The sequence below is a fragment of the Hesperophylax consimilis genome, chromosome 16 (assembly GCF_061612785.1).
Source record: "Hesperophylax consimilis isolate HC1 chromosome 16, BYU_Hcon_1.0, whole genome shotgun sequence".
Taxonomy (NCBI): Eukaryota; Metazoa; Arthropoda; class Insecta; order Trichoptera; family Limnephilidae; genus Hesperophylax; species Hesperophylax consimilis.
Genome location: NC_142851.1, coordinates 7,282,154 through 7,298,867, shown reverse-complemented (window position 1 = coordinate 7,298,867; position 16,714 = coordinate 7,282,154). Strand labels below are relative to the sequence as shown.

The window sequence follows — 16,714 nt, the reverse complement described above, 5'->3', positions numbered from 1 at the left end:
TTGGTTCCCCGAAGGCCCCACGATGGAAGAGTCCACTACCCTTTGGTTCCCTGAAGGTCACACGAGGGAAGAGAACCTCATCTCTCCTCTCCACTCCCTTTTGGTTTCCTGAAGGCCCCACAAGAGAAGAGTTTATGGAGGTGGCCTCAGATCTCATCTCCACTCCTCCTTGGTTCCCTGAAGGTCCTACTTTGTCTCTCCGCTCCACTCCTCGGTCCTTAAAGACCCACGATGGAAGAGGACTTCATTTCTCCTCTCCATTCCTCCTTGGTTTCCTAAAGGCCCCACGATGGAAGAGGGCTTAGTCTCTCCTTTCCACTCCTCCTTGGTTCCCTGTAGGCCCCATGACGGAGGAGTCCACTCCTCCTTGGTTCTGGCTCAAGTATTTGTTTCGCTTGACTATTGCATAGCTTCCTAGAGCTACAGCGACATTTTCTTACATCTGAATCTGCGCGGTATATATTTACTCTCCTAATTTTATGTCAATCTTTAACTCAACTGGTTAATGGTTGAGTAAAGATTAGTTTTTCAAATGTAAAATCGTCATGTATAATAATTAATTAGGTATTTATTTAAGTACCTACTTACAAATCTTACACGCGACGTCTACTGTTCACAGAATTACTAGTAAATAATTAACAAAACTCACCCATCACCCTTGGCCTCTTCTTGTAGTAGATGAAGTAAGTGTAAACGGCAACTCCCAGCAAGATAAACGCAATCGCAAACAGGTATTTGACCGAAGGATCACCCACGATCGGTACAACGGAGAGGAAGATGGCCACCGACAGCACAAAGTAGGGCACCACCAGGGGCACTTTATAGGGACGGGGGAGATCAGCGTGGGTTTTCCTCATGACCAGCAGGGCTACCATCGCACCTCCGTAGAATATCCAGATCAAGAAAGATGCAAAATCAATCAGCTGGTGAATATTTCCTACTATGATGAACAGAAACGCAACCACGCCCTGAAAGAAATGTTAATATTTTAATGTAAATGATGTTTATAAGTGTGATAATTGATGTACATACATTCTAACATATTCTTAAGAATTTATTATTAAGGCGAAGCACTGAGAAGTAATGAAAAATCATGGTCATTTTGTTTTGAATATTTGATTGCTTAGAAATATTTTAGGTGCTGTAATTAAATACTACAAGTAAAAACTCTTTTTATAAACCCAGAAAGAAAGAAAAGTATCAAAAATAATTATAAGCAATAATTAGTCGAGTGAAATATCAATACAAATTGAAAAATCTCCCGAATAATAATAAATAATCTCGGTGTCGTCTTTGATCCCAAACTGAAATTCTCTGGCCATATATCGCAGCTCACTCAGTCTTGCTACAAACTTCTTGGGTTCGTCATTAGGACATGCAAGCAGTTCAATAACCAAGATGCTATGTTAGCATTGTTCGATGGCATACTGAGAAGCAAGCTGGAGTGTGCGAGCGATGTTTGGGCACCGTACCACCAGAAGTACATTGAAATGATAGAACAAATCCAGAAGAAATTCCTCAGGTATGTCTATATGCGGACGCATGGAACCTATCCCAGGTTCATGCACCATATCGACTTACTTGAGGAAACTAATTCCGTGAGTCTGGAAACTAGGCGGAAAGCAAGCCTAGCCATTATATCTTTCAAAATTTGGAACAATTTTATTGATAGCCCATTCCTCTTGGGATGCTATGATTTATATGTACCAGACCACTACAGCCGAAGTCGATACCATGACTTATTCAGAGTACCAAAAGGCAAAACCGACGTCCTGGCAAAGCATAGCATGACGAGGGGAGTGGTGCTGTTGAACGAACTAGCAAAGAATTTGGATGTAAATGACTGTTCAATGACCTAAAACAATTATTGAAGAGTCACTTACCCAAATTCTGGTATGATGTAAAATTGTACTGTATGTAAAATTGTACTGTAACTGGAATGAATGTTCTGTTGTACAATATAAAAAAAATAAAATAAAATGCCTCTAACGGGAATTGAACCCGTACTTTCTGATGTCCGGTCAGGTGCTCTGAACCACTGAGCTATGTCGGCTAATTTCCAACCCGCCAAATAATTCACTGTGTATGTATGTATATGTAATAGTACCTCAATCAACAATTACTGCTTATTATATTTTTTTCACCTGTAAACAACCAACTTTATTTTTGTAGGAAAGGCTTTGTTAGTGCTAAATTTCCCACTAGGGAGATTTTTCATAATTATTATATTATGCATAAAACCTTGTCTTATAAACATTAGTTTATCATTAAAAATTAGAAAAGTATCAGGCCTATAAAAACTGCTAAAATGTAAAATCTCCTACTTTTGAACCCCTTTACGGATATGGTTTTATTGTATAATGTGGCAAATTAAGTTCTTTATAAAATTATCAGAAAAAATTTTAACATATGTGTCTCAACTTCACAAAATAAAATAAAACATGCTTTTTGAAATAAGGGTTATAAAGTGTGAAAATTTTCGTGACAATCACATTTTTATTTTATTTTTATGAGACACCTCACAAGAGCGCCCCTGTCTTAACGGTGTAACTATATCACCATCCGGATACCGTCTCATGCTTACATTGCGTTTGTGCATCAGAAATGGCAATCGATCAGTTAGTAACGTGTAATATTTGTTTTTCACAAACATTTACTGAGACCTCTTTCTGTGTTTTAAAAATGTGGATTTATATGTGAGGATAAAGTTACACACCTGGAAAGCAACTGCTGCCGCTGGAGTGAATCTCCTCATGTGAACAAACGAGAATACTTCAATAGTGTGTCCATCTTTACCAGCAACATAGCATAACCTGACAAAAACCAAACAATATTATATAAAACAGTTCTGTTGTGTTGATACAAACAGGTCTCCAACTCGTCTTGGAAGGAGTTAATAAATAAGTGGTTCTTTTATATTAATCAGGGATTTATCAATACTCCGCGTATCATAAAGGTGACTCGATAGTCAACCTAACTAGTAGCTGGCTAATTGGAATCTGAAACAGTAAGTTTCTCTGAGAGCCTTACCACTAGCCCTGGCGACTACGGGCCACTGGCTCCATCTTGCAGACTTCCACGCAAGCTCTATGCACTGCCATCTGTGCGTGCATCTATGAAGCCCTTACTTCCCAACAAGTTCCAACCACCTATATACATATTGCACAGCCGCAACTGTATGCGCCTAATTGAGATAATGGATATTCACTATGTATACGGAATATGTAAGCATGAATCAAGATTATTCGTTATCGCACAAATATCAGCTCGGATCAGCATTGCCTCGCCGTCAACCAGCTGACAACGTGATGCAGATACATCACCGAATCGGCTAAGCACCTTCGAGGTGTGGGCGCAGTTACGGCTGGTGAACGCCACTGTGCGCAGTCTCCGCGGTGACGGTGAGAAGTAAGAGTGATGATTTTCTAAATAAATTTTCTATATTTACAGAGGTTATGTATTATCGGAAAAAAATCAACTTGAAAATCACAGTTCAGAGACCGGCGTCACCAACCATGTACATAATTCAATTTCGCATCACTACTGGCAGATTAATAGTATAATTTGTGGTCAAATCAAATAAGTAATGCTTCCATGCTTTTCAGTCACAATACAACAGTAAATAATTTCATATTCATTACCTGGTAACACCAAACTGCAGACTCAGAGCACATCCGAACGTGGCTATAGCAACACCGAAGGGTATCAGATATACGAAGGGACCCAGCGCCTTCCCACCGAAGGACATAGCGACAGCAGATGATGCCATCATTTCTGGCACACTCAGCACCGTCATGTAAGCTATGTTCATGAACACGTAGAGCGCAGTGATGGTCGGCACTGCAATTATGATGCTTCTCGGGATGTTTCTGTTAATATGTAAAAAAAGAAAATTAGTTTAAAATCTTTATTCAGTTCCATGGCAACTCAGGACAGTGGCAATAAGGAATTCCAGTCAAATTTTTCTAAATCTATTTACAAAAATGCATCAGGGTTAAAACCCTGAACAAGTGAGCGTTGCTCATGAAACATGTTGGTATTTATAAACAATAAAAGTGGTAAAAACTAAGTATTTTATTAATTTCAATTAAAATGGTGCCACAAAATAAGTTTGCTGTGTTAGAAGAAGTGATTTTTTTTAAATATTTATCAAGATTTTCAAACAACATGGATTCTTTTGAAAACATTTTTATACCACAGTGATGTGCTATCAACCTGTACGTGAGTCTACGCTGCGCAACTTTGCACAAAATTGTCCTCATTATAATGCATGCGGCCGATCTCACGAGGTAGTGGTGTAAGATCTGTCAGAACCCGATGACCAATCATTTGACCAATGCGTGTGTTTTTTGGTGGATCGCTCTAAGTATAAAACAGTCAAGAAAGAATGACAGGATAATATAAAAATGGCAGCTATTGCACTGTTTGGTTGTAATTGAGGTTATGAAAGCATTCTAGATTGACGTTTCGATAACAGATAACAATGATTAATGGCAACGCGGGTATCGTGATTTCAGTAGCAACGTGTGCAGAGTTGTTTGCGACGTTAGTATCGGATATATGTCTATCCCTACGTAAGAAGGGCCTAAAAGTATAAAAGTATAATGAAGTAAAAGTCAATCTGATTGAATGAGACAAAGCTGGGGAAAACAGTGGTAGAGTTTGGCAGTCTGTTAAGTTACTACGAATCCAGATGTAGAGTATTGGAATCCCGACGTTCACAAATAAATTAAAATGTGTTATTTAAGATACTCTATCAAGATAGATATTGGTGATATTATTGCAAAATAATGTACAAACTCTTATAGGCTTTGTAGGCAGTTAGAAATGGAACTGGAATCGCAACGATCTTTATTACTCGGTTGTCAAATCCAAAAACCAAAAATAAACAATGACTGAAAGTTACTTGTGGTAAGCCGTTGAAGGTACATCAAAGCGCATTCATGTCTCTCATTGTTTTAATCCTTTTTAAATGACGATTTATTAATTCTACGTACAATTATACGAAATAAAACAAATATATTCAGAATCAGCGTTTGTTGATCTATTTAAACATATGTTTTTAAGCAATAATATTTTTCGCTAAAGTACCTTAAAAGTGCCAATTTCCTGAGTTAACCGGTTACTATTAAGTTCAATAAAATAAATTGGCTTTATTACAAGGTTTGTGGATGATATACATACTTAGAACGGGCAATCTGCCTAGCTAGGAACTAATATCGACCTACAATTCATAATAATACTTGTACTTATCTTTAATATACTTATACAGTTATTGCAATATTATTATCTTGCCATTTTTGCTTTATACATGTAATGTAATAAATGAATAAATAAAATACAGAAAGTTTTGTAAAAATCGTTGAATGTTTAGTTGAAATATAAAAAGTTTAGTCAGTATAGAAATTCGAATTTTCAATTTGGGTATCATAAATTATGTCTTCAATCATTTCATAAAATACACCAACAATACTTTACTCATTATATCATTTGTGTCGATGTATATTTCGATTGTCAATGTATATTAAAAGTTGTAAAGTCCACAAACTACAATGATAGATATTGTATTGATTTAAGCAGAATTAAATTTTGCATACTGTGATATTTTTCAAATCTTCAAATGTTTCATTTTTATAGGAATAAATTTTAAAAATGTTTGCTATTTTTTTCAAAAAACGTAGGTCCTTATGGTGATTCAAATCAAATTCAAGAAAGTCCATTTCGGCCTATCAGAGACAAGAATTGTCCTGGCATGGCCGCCATTTTCCCGTAGTGAAGAGCAGTTGAGAGATGCACAAAGTGTCTCCTGGCACAGCAAAGTGCAACAGAGTGCAGATTTCCAAATAACAGATTATATTGTTTCCTCAGTTTGTCTTTCAATGGACTTAACGGTTTTTGATATCCATGGACACATTTAGTCTCATAAATAGTCCGTGAATGTATCCAGTAACGTTCTTCATTTAATTTTAGTACATCCCTTTCTCTTTTATATCTATTAATCATCTGATGAAATATGCATAAAATTTGTTTTAATTTTAATAAAATTTCTATCTCTTAAATTTATGGGTTATATAAAACTAGCTGACATGTACCCGGTGTTGTTCGACTTTTATCTAGGTAAGTTTTTTAGATTCTCACGGCCAAAAGCATTTTTGTTGTTTGTTTTTTGGGGAATACTTAGGAACTTATAGATCACGCCTGATTATGGAGGCAATTGAAATCTACAAAAATCCATTTAATATCAACAGAGACGACGGAGCTAAGCTCAACAGCTCTTGGTATCCGGTAATTGACGGCTACACCAAAGCTAAACGCAAATAACATGTCTAAGTATACTCCAATACCATATAATAATACAATATAAAACCATAGTATTTATACCTTGATACTGGGTACATCTACTTTAACCGCTGTAAATCGGTTTTCTAATTCTAGAATTCGCCACAAGATGTCGCCACTTCCGTTGGCATTTCGCACTTGGACGGGCCCCAGGCTAACATAAATACTGTGCTTTCAGAATTCGCCACAAGATGTCGCCACTTCCGTTGGCATTTCGCACTTGGACGAGCCCAGGCCACAAACAAATAAGCGCAAACTCGACAACCAAAATTTACACATCTTCGGATCTACCGGATCTGCCCTGATGATGGACACTGCAACGCTGTCCGAAACGTCGGCTAAAGAAGGAGTTAGCGCAACACGGCATAACACCCCAAAAACAAACAACAAAAAAGACTTTTATCTACTTTCCATAAATATAACGGACATATATTATAAATATAACGGACATATATTATAAATATAACGGACATGTAAAAACTTTTCAGAAAATCTCTAAATGATAGTGAAAAACCCAATCGAAATCCGTTTGCGCAGTTTAGAAAAACTAAGCGCACAAACAGACAGACGCGGATAGCAACTTTGTTTTACACAATTTACAGATATTCCAACTGAGAAACAAGTTGATTTTCGGATTAATAAAGGAGGAATTCATTCATCAACCATTCATTTTTTAAATACATGACCAGTGTCCACAGGTCATCAAAGTCTTCGGAAATCCTCAAAACCAAAGATTTCATAGGAATGAGTAAAAAAATGAAATAGCTGAATCAACTTACACGGAAGGGTTTTGAATTTCTTCAGTTACGGTCGTAACAGCTGTCCAGCCATCATAGGCCCACAGGCCGCTGTAGAAAGCTAGGGCGATACTACCAGCACCAGTCTTAGAGCCTTCGAAACCCTTTTCCAGGTTGGAGATATTACCTGAAATTAATATTAAAATTATGTTAAACATAATTTCACCGGTAAACTTAATTTTTTAGAATATTATAATTTAATATACTAAAACATATAACCCCATACCACCCATTCCCTCCAAGCGGCCATAATTTGTGGACGATATCTTTGAATAATTTAAACCCTAAACAACATGTTTATTTTTACGCCAAAGTTATTTTGGCCCGTTTCAGTCAAAATAACTTTGGATAATGATTGGATGATTGGAAGTTAATATACTCTTGTGATAAAAAATTATTATAAGCAACAATTAGTCGCATGAAATATTACAAATTGAAAATATCTCCCGAGTAAAAATAAATGCCGCCGACAGGAATTGAACCCGCACCTTCTGATGTCCGGTCAGGCTCTGGACCAATGAGCTATGTCGGCTTATTCCAAACCCGCCAAATAATTCAATATGTACAAATCAACAATTACTGCTTATTATATTTTTTCACCTGTAAACAACCAACTTTATTTATCAGAAGGTGCGGGTTCAATTCCCGTCGGCGGCATTTATTTTTACTCAGGAGATATTTTCAATTTGTATGGATATTTCAGGCGACCGATTATTGCTTATAATAATTTGTTATCCTTTGTGCTATGCATAAAAAACCTTGTCTTATAAACATTAGTTTATCATTAAAAAATAATACTTTTGTGATGATTCTGGTTGAAATAAAACTCATTCACAACAAGCATGTGGTCTTCTTATTAGACTAAAATACTCCTTATCCACTCGAGTGATTTTTGGCATATTATGCCAAGTTTGCAAAAATGTTTTGCGCAATCGCTTGCCATAATGGGATGGTCCGATGTTCTGTAGCGAACCCGCTTGCACAGCGCGGATGTAAACTAAAATTTAAGTTCAGACTTATGGAATTCAATACTTTGTTTGTGTGAAAGCACTATCAAACAATACATGATAATGTACCTAATTTATATAACTTAAAAATATGGGATTAACGGTGAAATGTAGGTGGATTCATTGGCTTTAAACCGCAGTAAGCAGTTTTATATGTTTCCATATTAATACTTTGAAGGATGCTATTAATTAAATAATATGGTAAATGCATATATGTATATGACACCAATCACTTGAATGAATATAGTGGTGAGAAGTGTTTTGGAGAGCCAGGAGGCTAAGGTCCATACTTTTTCACCAGAGCCATCTATGCAGAATGACAGAAACTAAGATCTCAAATATCATAGATACTAATTATTGAAAACTTAGTGAACATTCCCTAATTTTTTTGTAAAACAGTTTTATGTGGTTTGACAAAGACAGGTTAATTTGGAAGAATGCGAGTAAAATTAATATGTAGTTATATTATGTACTAACCAATGGAGAGTTCATATATTCCTCCGATGATGACTACAATACAAGCAAACACTTTGCAGGTTGCGAATATGTTTTGTAGTTTCACATACAACTTTACGCTGCTGATGTTTATCACGGTGATCAAACCTGGAAATAAATAAAAATAGTTTTATTAGATGTTTCTTTAAAAATTAAGCAAGTTTAATGCTGCGTATGAGCCAAAAAAATGTTGTTTTAAGCTTTCTTTTAACACTACAGGCCCGCCGCATTAATGATGGGTCACGACTCATATTATTAAGAGTGGGAGCCACGGTACCAGCTCAATATTATTGTACGGCTCAAAGAGTCGACTCAATTGAACGGGAGCCGTGAGATCAGAGCGTATGAGCAATGAGAATACTGTGCTCACCCTATACGACACACCCACACGGCTCCCCTGCTACACGATTCCACCGATACGGAGCGTGAGCATGTGAATGATCGTACAATTCTTAGTACCGGTACGCCGCTCGAACCACGAGAAAAATAAGATGCTAGGTAGTTAGGTGTCAAGGAGCCAAGGCGCTGATAATACCTAACACCGGTCAGTGGTTGAGTGGGCATAGCGCTTGGGTCTCACCCGAGCGTCGCGTGTTCGATTCCTCGGCTGGCTAAGTCCTCCATCACAACACAAGCAACATTTTCGGCTTTCTGTGGTGGTAGTAGGAGATTTTCAAACATTGTTGGGTTATTCGTAACCCGGGAATGTTTGTCTTTCTTTTAAAAAAAAAAAAAAAAAAAAACCTTATGCAGCGCTCTTGAGGTTTTTAGCACCAGGCGCCGTTTAGCTCAGGGCCGGCCCTGGGTGTAGGTACATATGTCCAAGTCCAGATGTCGGACTGTCAGATGCCGTCATGTCTCTGAGTATGTAATAACAATTAATACTTGGATAATTTTAATGTCACAATTTTCTAAAATATTCCCAGACAGAAAAGAGTAAGTTCAATTGAGCTATGGTATGGTTTACCGGGAGTCGTATGAAATGGCTCATTAAAAAGAGCTAGCTCAATTGTGCGGCTCGTTCATGAACGACTCATCGCTATGTCACATTGATCGGTGCTTTCAAATTTTGGAAAATTGGCCAAGACTGCTTGTAGTCGGTCAAAGTCAATACCACAAATGAACCATCCCCAGTACATAAGCAAGCAAGAGCGCATATATACATAGATAGATTTTTTCCTTCTGAAGATTTTTACAGATGGTTCTTCCTCACTTTTGGACTTACACTGATGATGTATCTCGAAGATCTTCGGACAAAAAGCCTTATTTTTAAATTAAAGAAAATACTCACGTTATATTAAGAAGTATGATTCCACGGGACAAACTATAATTCTATGTTAGCCACCAACGAGATCTTGGCTGTGGTGAAAGCGAGAACTAATAATGTTTACGTACATTTTTTAATCATCAATGTTAATTGTACACCTCTGCATACTAACACTATATACTTAAAAAGGGGCATAATTTTTTTTTAAATTTTGATTTAATTAATTTAATGATTTAAACAATTGAACCAATTCCAGTCTTTTAAAAAATATTTTATCTCTATAGTGAATCCAACTAACATAAAGGAAATATAATAAAACATATTTGGTTATGGAATATATATTTTATTTTTGTACATTTTCACAGATACCTACAACCTACATAGACGACTCACTGTCAGAAAATCCTAAAGGCAGAATTACGCCTACCGAATGCTTGGCCGAGTCACTCGGCCTAGCAACATATTGGAGAGTAGAGATGATCTCATGTAGAAAAGACAGTGGGCGAGTTAGTTCATTGAGAATAGATTAAAATGCTGTTAACATGGCTTCTCCAAGTATGAAAAGAGGAAAAATTAAGAGAGTTTTATTTAACACCTTTCGACTCCTAGTCTTCAGACGGGCAAAAAAAAAAGATATTTTGTTAACACATTCGCTGCCAGGAGCTTTTGTAACAATTAAAATGACATATGATTGGTCCTAAACCTGGGTAAAGAAAGAATTTAAATATTTTAAAATGTGCCATCAATTTCATCAGAAGTGTGGACAAATTTACCTTACTTCGGACACACAGACATGTCCACAACACACTTGTATCGGTTTATCTTTTCAGTGACTCGTACAGTTGATTATATACATTAACAAAAGGAAAATATTCTGAAGTGCTAAAAATTTAATATAAATTTTCACAGCTATAAATCTAATTGCTTGGAACTTTGTATGCTGGTAGAATATTGATCTTAATACATGCAAAGCGGGCAGGTTAACGATTCACGAGAGAATTTGATCATGCGCAATCAAATGAAATCAATTATATATGTTTATCTAAAATTTCCAGAATGCCGTCCGTACCACACGAAGGCTGTAAAATGCATCTCCCGGAGTTCCCGCATATCTGCAAATCAGAGATCACAGTCTCCCACTGTACATGCATAAAAAAGCAAAAGACTGTATTCTTTCCCCCACACAAAATGTTAAAAGAGACAAATAAAAACTAAGATAATTTAATAAAATAACATATTGAAGACAGGTACGGATTCGCTACAAGGATAGTTTGAATAAGTTCTTTTGATGTGGATGAGTAGCGATTATTTTTGATGCGAGAAGTGTTTCTAAGACTCCGGAATTCACATTGACATCTACTTCGACATATTCCGTTCCATCGTCTGCAAAATATTGCGCACAGATACTCTGAAACAAAAAGATACAATAATTCAAGTATGGTATCATTGATAAATAGGCGATGTTACCTCCTGGGGGTGTTGGGAGGTATTAGGGGCATTGAAGGGAAGTAAGGGGGGAATGCCACAAAAATACACAACATACATACTACCACAAAATGTCAACAGAGTTAAACACAGAAAGCTTAAACAAGAGTTAAGAGTTAAGTTCTCACGAAACGCCAAATGGTTAAAACTCAAATTTTAACTTCTGGCAGAATAGGGAAGAGTTTTTTACTGTGTGAAATAATGTATTGAGATTTTAAAATAAATTACAGCGAAACTCTCAAAATAAATAAGATTTATGCTATGTGGAGACAAAAGACAGCTGCAGTGATTTAAAGGGTGTACCACTGCCTCTATCTCCCTATCTCCCAATCTCCGCAAATCGTAGTTAGTACTGCACAGTGTTTTGAGTAGTGACATTTGAATTACACAATTCAATTTCGATTGATTTTATCGATAATCTTTTATATATATTAAGTACGATGAATAAAAATTAATATTTTTTAATGAATTTCTTTTATTTCTTGACCCACCCTATGCACCATAATATTAACTTTCAGTCCCATTTTGGTCCCATAATGGCTTTTAACCCTTTAAATGCCGGAAGGTATTTTGCTTGGAAGTACCGAAAGGCCGCGAATTTTTTAGCTTTAAAAGAAACTTCATTTTATATCACTCTAAAGTCGATATAATCTGTGAACTGTTATATTATAATTATTTCTTCATCATCCCAATAGATGTCACCGTGGGTTCCATATTTTAGATTTTTCAAATTACTTGAGTTTGACAAGCAAAATCGTCATACAGAACAGCGTGTTAACGCGCTCATTTTGTATGGCCGGCCTTTATGTGAGCATGGCTACCTAGAGCGCGTAAACGCGCTTAAGGCACACAACCGGTTAATGAATGATATATATGTTCGGTAAATAAAATATATTCATAAAAAAAAAGGTTTTTTTTCCAGCTTTTTGATTACTGAAGGGGTTAAAGGGAAAAACCTTATAAGTGGAATAAAAAATCCAAACTTCTTAAGCATCAAAACTTGTTAAGTAGGAACTTCTTAAGCGAGATTTAACTGTATTGAACTCACAGCCATAAGGTCACTGATGCCGGCATGCTGCTTGGGATAGAGCGCCTTCAGGAAGTACTTCATCTGCTTCTTCAGCTCCGAGAACTTGGCATGCGCCCTCTTCAGCTGCTTGCGGTGCGACACCTCCTGCGGGGTGTTTTCTTTGGCCTCAAACTCATCCTTAGCCGCCTTGAGGCCTGATATATTGCTTTTATAACTGGGAACAAATATGAAAAATCAATGGTAAACTTTTACATTCTAATATTTCTATTTTTGAAAGTGACAATTCATGGTGGAATTCCATTATAATATTTTACATTCTACTACTGTAGTTCTTAATACGTATTTTTTTTTAAATCAAACCTATTATTTAACATATTGACAATTTCAGTTGTGGGAGATGGAAAGTAGTGCAATTCAATAGCTATTTTGTTCAAATTAAAATTAATATTTAACGCTATTAGTATGGCGGCCAACTGTCGTGTTGGTAGAACTATAACCTATTATTAATAATAATATAGGTTTACAGTACATGTATTTTATCTTTTTTAATTTAAACTAAGAACGTAAGAATCAATTTGTTGGTAATTATTTAACTAACCGCCGCACATTTAAAAGGCACAGATTATGTAAATTACACTTCGTTTCAACTAACAACCTATAAAAACAACCAAAACTAACAACCATTATTATTCATGATTGATATTGTTATGTAGGAATGAATAACTAAAAAAAAAACAACCTAAAAACCTATTTTGCGTAGGTTTACTTAAACCCCTGACTTAGATATTATAAAAGTAGTGGTATTAAAGGAACTACAGCTTTATGCAGACGATACAGTAATTTTTATGATAAACGGAATCTAGCGGAGCTTGAAATGGAAATGAATGTTGATGTTTCTCATCTCACAAGCTGGTTGAGAATAAACAAACTGACCCTTAACGTTAAAAAAACGTACTTTTATAATACATACTTTTCGGCAACAAGAAAAATTGCAGCCTCAATATCAAAAATGGTAACAACTGTCTCGAAAAGAAAATGAACACAAAATATTTGGGCCTGATTGTAGATTCCCAGCTATTGTGGGATCTCCACATAAATCATGTGAAGGAGAAAATAACCTTAATTACTGGTGTATTATATAGGCTTCAAGGATTACTATCCATTAATTTACTAACTTCGATGTATTATGAAAAGCTACATTCACACCTATCCTCTCTGCTGTGTCTGGGGCTTTGCCTCAAAGAAACTGATAGCTGACCTGCGATGGTCCAAAACCGGGATCTCGGAAATGTTCTTGGTCTTCCATGGGACACACATGTCAGGAACATCTATTTAGTTTCCGGTGTCCTTCCAATCACAGTCCTTCCCAAACATGAAATCAGGACCACCATCCTACAAATTACCCAAGAATCAACCCACACTAACATCAAGCTACTTTACAATCAAGACACCCACAACCACAAAATACGTATTCCTCTAACACACACTACAAAATCTCTTAACTATATTGCCTACACACTCTATAACTCTCTTCCAGATATGTATAAAAACAGTCAGCATATAAAAAAATTCAAAGTAATGCTTTAAAAACATATAAAAACAAAAATATGTAATTCTTTTTATTTTTTTTTTAGATTTTAACTGTCCAACTAGGAAGGTCTCCCGTTCTAGGACAGTCAAACAGACAGTCTTGTTGTGTTGTTTTGTCTGGTTTCTTTTTCTCTCCTTTTCTATTCCCTGTATTTGTAATCGAGCATAATTTATTTTTACCAGTGTATTAGTGGGTAAGTACCTTTTAGTAAATTCCTACCTTAGCTTTGTGCTGAAGTGTACATCCATGTTTGTTTGTTTTTTTCTTGTTTGTTCTACTTAACCTCCCTTTTTCTATTTTTATACTGTTTTGTATGTGTTTTTTACATATAATTTTGATATCAAAATACCAATGTAAAATTGTACCTATTAACTCCCACCTATGTATTGTAAGTTCCTCCCGTCCTACAATGAGTTTTGTAACTCATCGGGATTGCTCTAGCAAGAAATAATTTTTTAATAGTTGTCTCCATTAGATATTTAAGTCGAAATCAAGTGTTGTTTTATTAAAGAGTCTTTACATGAAGCGGAATTCGGCAACTTAACCTTAAAATGAAACATTGTAATACTTTACCAAACATTATTTTTGTACTCACAATTCTATATCGGTTTTAATTTTTTCATTTCTCGCATTTTTAAAAGCAATGAGTTTCTCTGTGTTGATGATTTCCTGGCGTAGAATACCGATGTATTCCAAGAAGTTCTTAGTTTCATCAAACATTAGAGGATCGTAGTCTTCCAGGACCAGGTGCTCAATGCCGCGGGCCAGTTTGGCCTCTCTCGTGTTGAATACATTCTGGAACTGGTCTTCCTCATTTCTGCCAGGAGGATTGTTGGCGAATCCGGTGTAAGCCTCGTGTAGATTCTCCTCAATGGCGGTCTTTTGCTCCTCTAGTTTATTAAAAACGTCAGAAAACGCTTCTTCAGCCATTGCGATCATAAATACCTACGAAAACAGTAAGTGTACAGAAAATAGGGACTTAATATGTTACATAATAATGAGAAGTACTATTTCAGTTTCCGGAAATGGAAAAAAATGCATTTTGTTATTTTGTGAAAATTTAAACTTATTTTTACATGGCGGCCATTGTTGTTGATGTCTCAAGTTTTAAGGTTAGTTTTTTTTCTTCTCTTATTTAAACCCACATATAAACCTAAGACCCAAAAATAGGTTCTTAGATTGTCAGTTAGGGTTTAATTACGACATAAATAAAAAAGTAGCTTAAAAAAACATTTTAAAATTATTATGTCAAAACATGGCATGATGAAAAGACGTCAAATTATAAGTTTTTTTTACAAAATAGCTACGAAAATGCATTATTTTGCATTTTCGGAAACTGACATACTGACATTTTTTATCTAACTGAAACACAGTGGTTTTTCTATACAAAGTACATATTAACTGTGTCTTTATTTTCTGTATATTTACTATGAAAATTAAAACAAAACAGGATAATATACTTGACGAATAGCGGAGTTCGACATAATGCACGCAAAAAATATAAATGGCACTTGGTTTCAACATTACTACAAGAAATAACTATTTATGTTATGGGAGATGGTAAAAGATTTTTTCACATTAGCTCTATACAGGAGGCCCCTGAGGAAAATAATTCCCCTCTGGGCCTACGTCATCTTTGGTGCTGCTGTGTGGAGGGTCTTTTTAGGAAAGGAAGGATGGGGATTTTTGGGAAGGAAAAAGGAACGAGAGGTGTGTAGGAATCTGGGGGTCAGTGAGTCCAGGAGTGACGGGCATGTTAATCCATCCGTCCCATTGCAGTGCAAGGCAATGTTCCGAGAGAGTCCTGTTGGAGAGGTCAAAAGGACTCCCTTAACCAGTCTCTCCCGATCTGGCCTGCCACGCAGTTGGTAGACAGACGCATCATAAACATCACCTCATGAACCCGGAAACCCCTGCTAAGTCACCAAATGTAGCGAACCACTTGGGTTGATCTATGGCAGAGGTGTTGGTTATTCAATAAATGGTTCCCGGGGCGGCGGAACCCACACCCACCTCCCAAATTGAAATGTGCATTCAAGTTCCATTTTTTCTCAATCAAAGTTAAGTTTGAAGGTTGGGAAATAGGCATAAAATATTAAAATAACCCAAACTAACACCCTGAGACCTATTTTGTACATGTTTACTTAAACCCCTGACTTAAATAGTTGTCTCCATTAGATATTTAAGTTGAAATCAAGTGTTGGTTTTGTAAAAAGCCTTTGCATGCAGCGGAATTCGACAAGTTTACCCAAAACAGTTTATGTTCTCAGATTGAGAAAACATATTGTTTACCTACAAGACAACAATTTTTGAACAATTTTATTTAGTTGTTTGAGTAATCAATATGTTATAAAGTAAAATAAATGTTAACTTACCGTTTATTACGTTGTAAATAAGTATCTAAAATGTATTTCCGAAATAAAATAGCCGTACGACCGTTGAAAACAGCAGAAAAGTGTTATTTGTATTCAAATCATTTGACACACAGGGTTGCCCATCGGTCGCCACATAAATAATGGGTCGCCAACTGAATAATGCGAAATGGTATGTAACAGAAACCATAGACAACGCGCAGAAAAGTAGTGATGTGTATTTTTCATCGATATTACAGTATTTTCGAATCTTATTTATTTTGCTGAGTTCATTTTTAAATGAATTTTGGAAAACGACATTAAGTTACCGGTTTCATGACGGTAACGTTTT

The 16,714-nt window shown here is 36.0% G+C and overlaps 2 protein-coding genes across 2 annotated transcripts in view; both read right to left on the bottom strand.

Moving 5' to 3' along the window:
- LOC149416621 (b(0,+)-type amino acid transporter 1-like) overlaps positions 1-16,714 on the bottom strand; it is a 73,185-nt gene that overhangs the window by 1,027 nt on the left and 55,444 nt on the right. The window contains exons 4-8 of the mRNA XM_089641429.1: positions 8,621-8,746; positions 7,119-7,263; positions 3,642-3,869; positions 2,717-2,813; positions 650-968 (exon numbers count right to left, since the gene is read on the bottom strand). Coding sequence (XP_089497555.1) covers positions 650-968; positions 2,717-2,813; positions 3,642-3,869; positions 7,119-7,263; positions 8,621-8,746 — 915 coding nt within the window. The remainder of the gene's footprint in view (positions 1-649; positions 969-2,716; positions 2,814-3,641; positions 3,870-7,118; positions 7,264-8,620; positions 8,747-16,714) is intronic.
- On the bottom strand, positions 10,241-16,514 carry LOC149416622 (uncharacterized). The gene is made up of 4 exons (XM_089641430.1): positions 16,387-16,514; positions 14,607-14,956; positions 12,439-12,634; positions 10,241-11,313 (listed from the first exon to the last, which is right to left on the bottom strand). Exons 2-4 carry the CDS (start codon positions 14,948-14,950, stop codon positions 11,164-11,166), a joined length of 690 nt encoding a protein of 229 aa, XP_089497556.1. The 5' UTR covers positions 14,951-14,956; positions 16,387-16,514; the 3' UTR covers positions 10,241-11,163.

What these genes read in the sequence shown, in the direction of transcription:
- LOC149416622 (XM_089641430.1), bottom strand. Translation starts at nt 14,950, where the DNA reads ATGATCGCAATGGCTGAAGAAGCGTTTTCTGACGTTTTTAATAAACTA. An exon ending in ATTAAAACCGATATAGAATT is followed by an intron (nt 12,635 to 14,606) that starts GTGAGTACAAAA and finishes ATTTGTTCCCAG; the next exon opens with TTATAAAAGCAATATATCAG. An exon ending in GCATCAGTGACCTTATGGCT is followed by an intron (nt 11,314 to 12,438) that starts GTGAGTTCAATA and finishes TTTTTGTTTCAG; the next exon opens with AGTATCTGTGCGCAATATTT.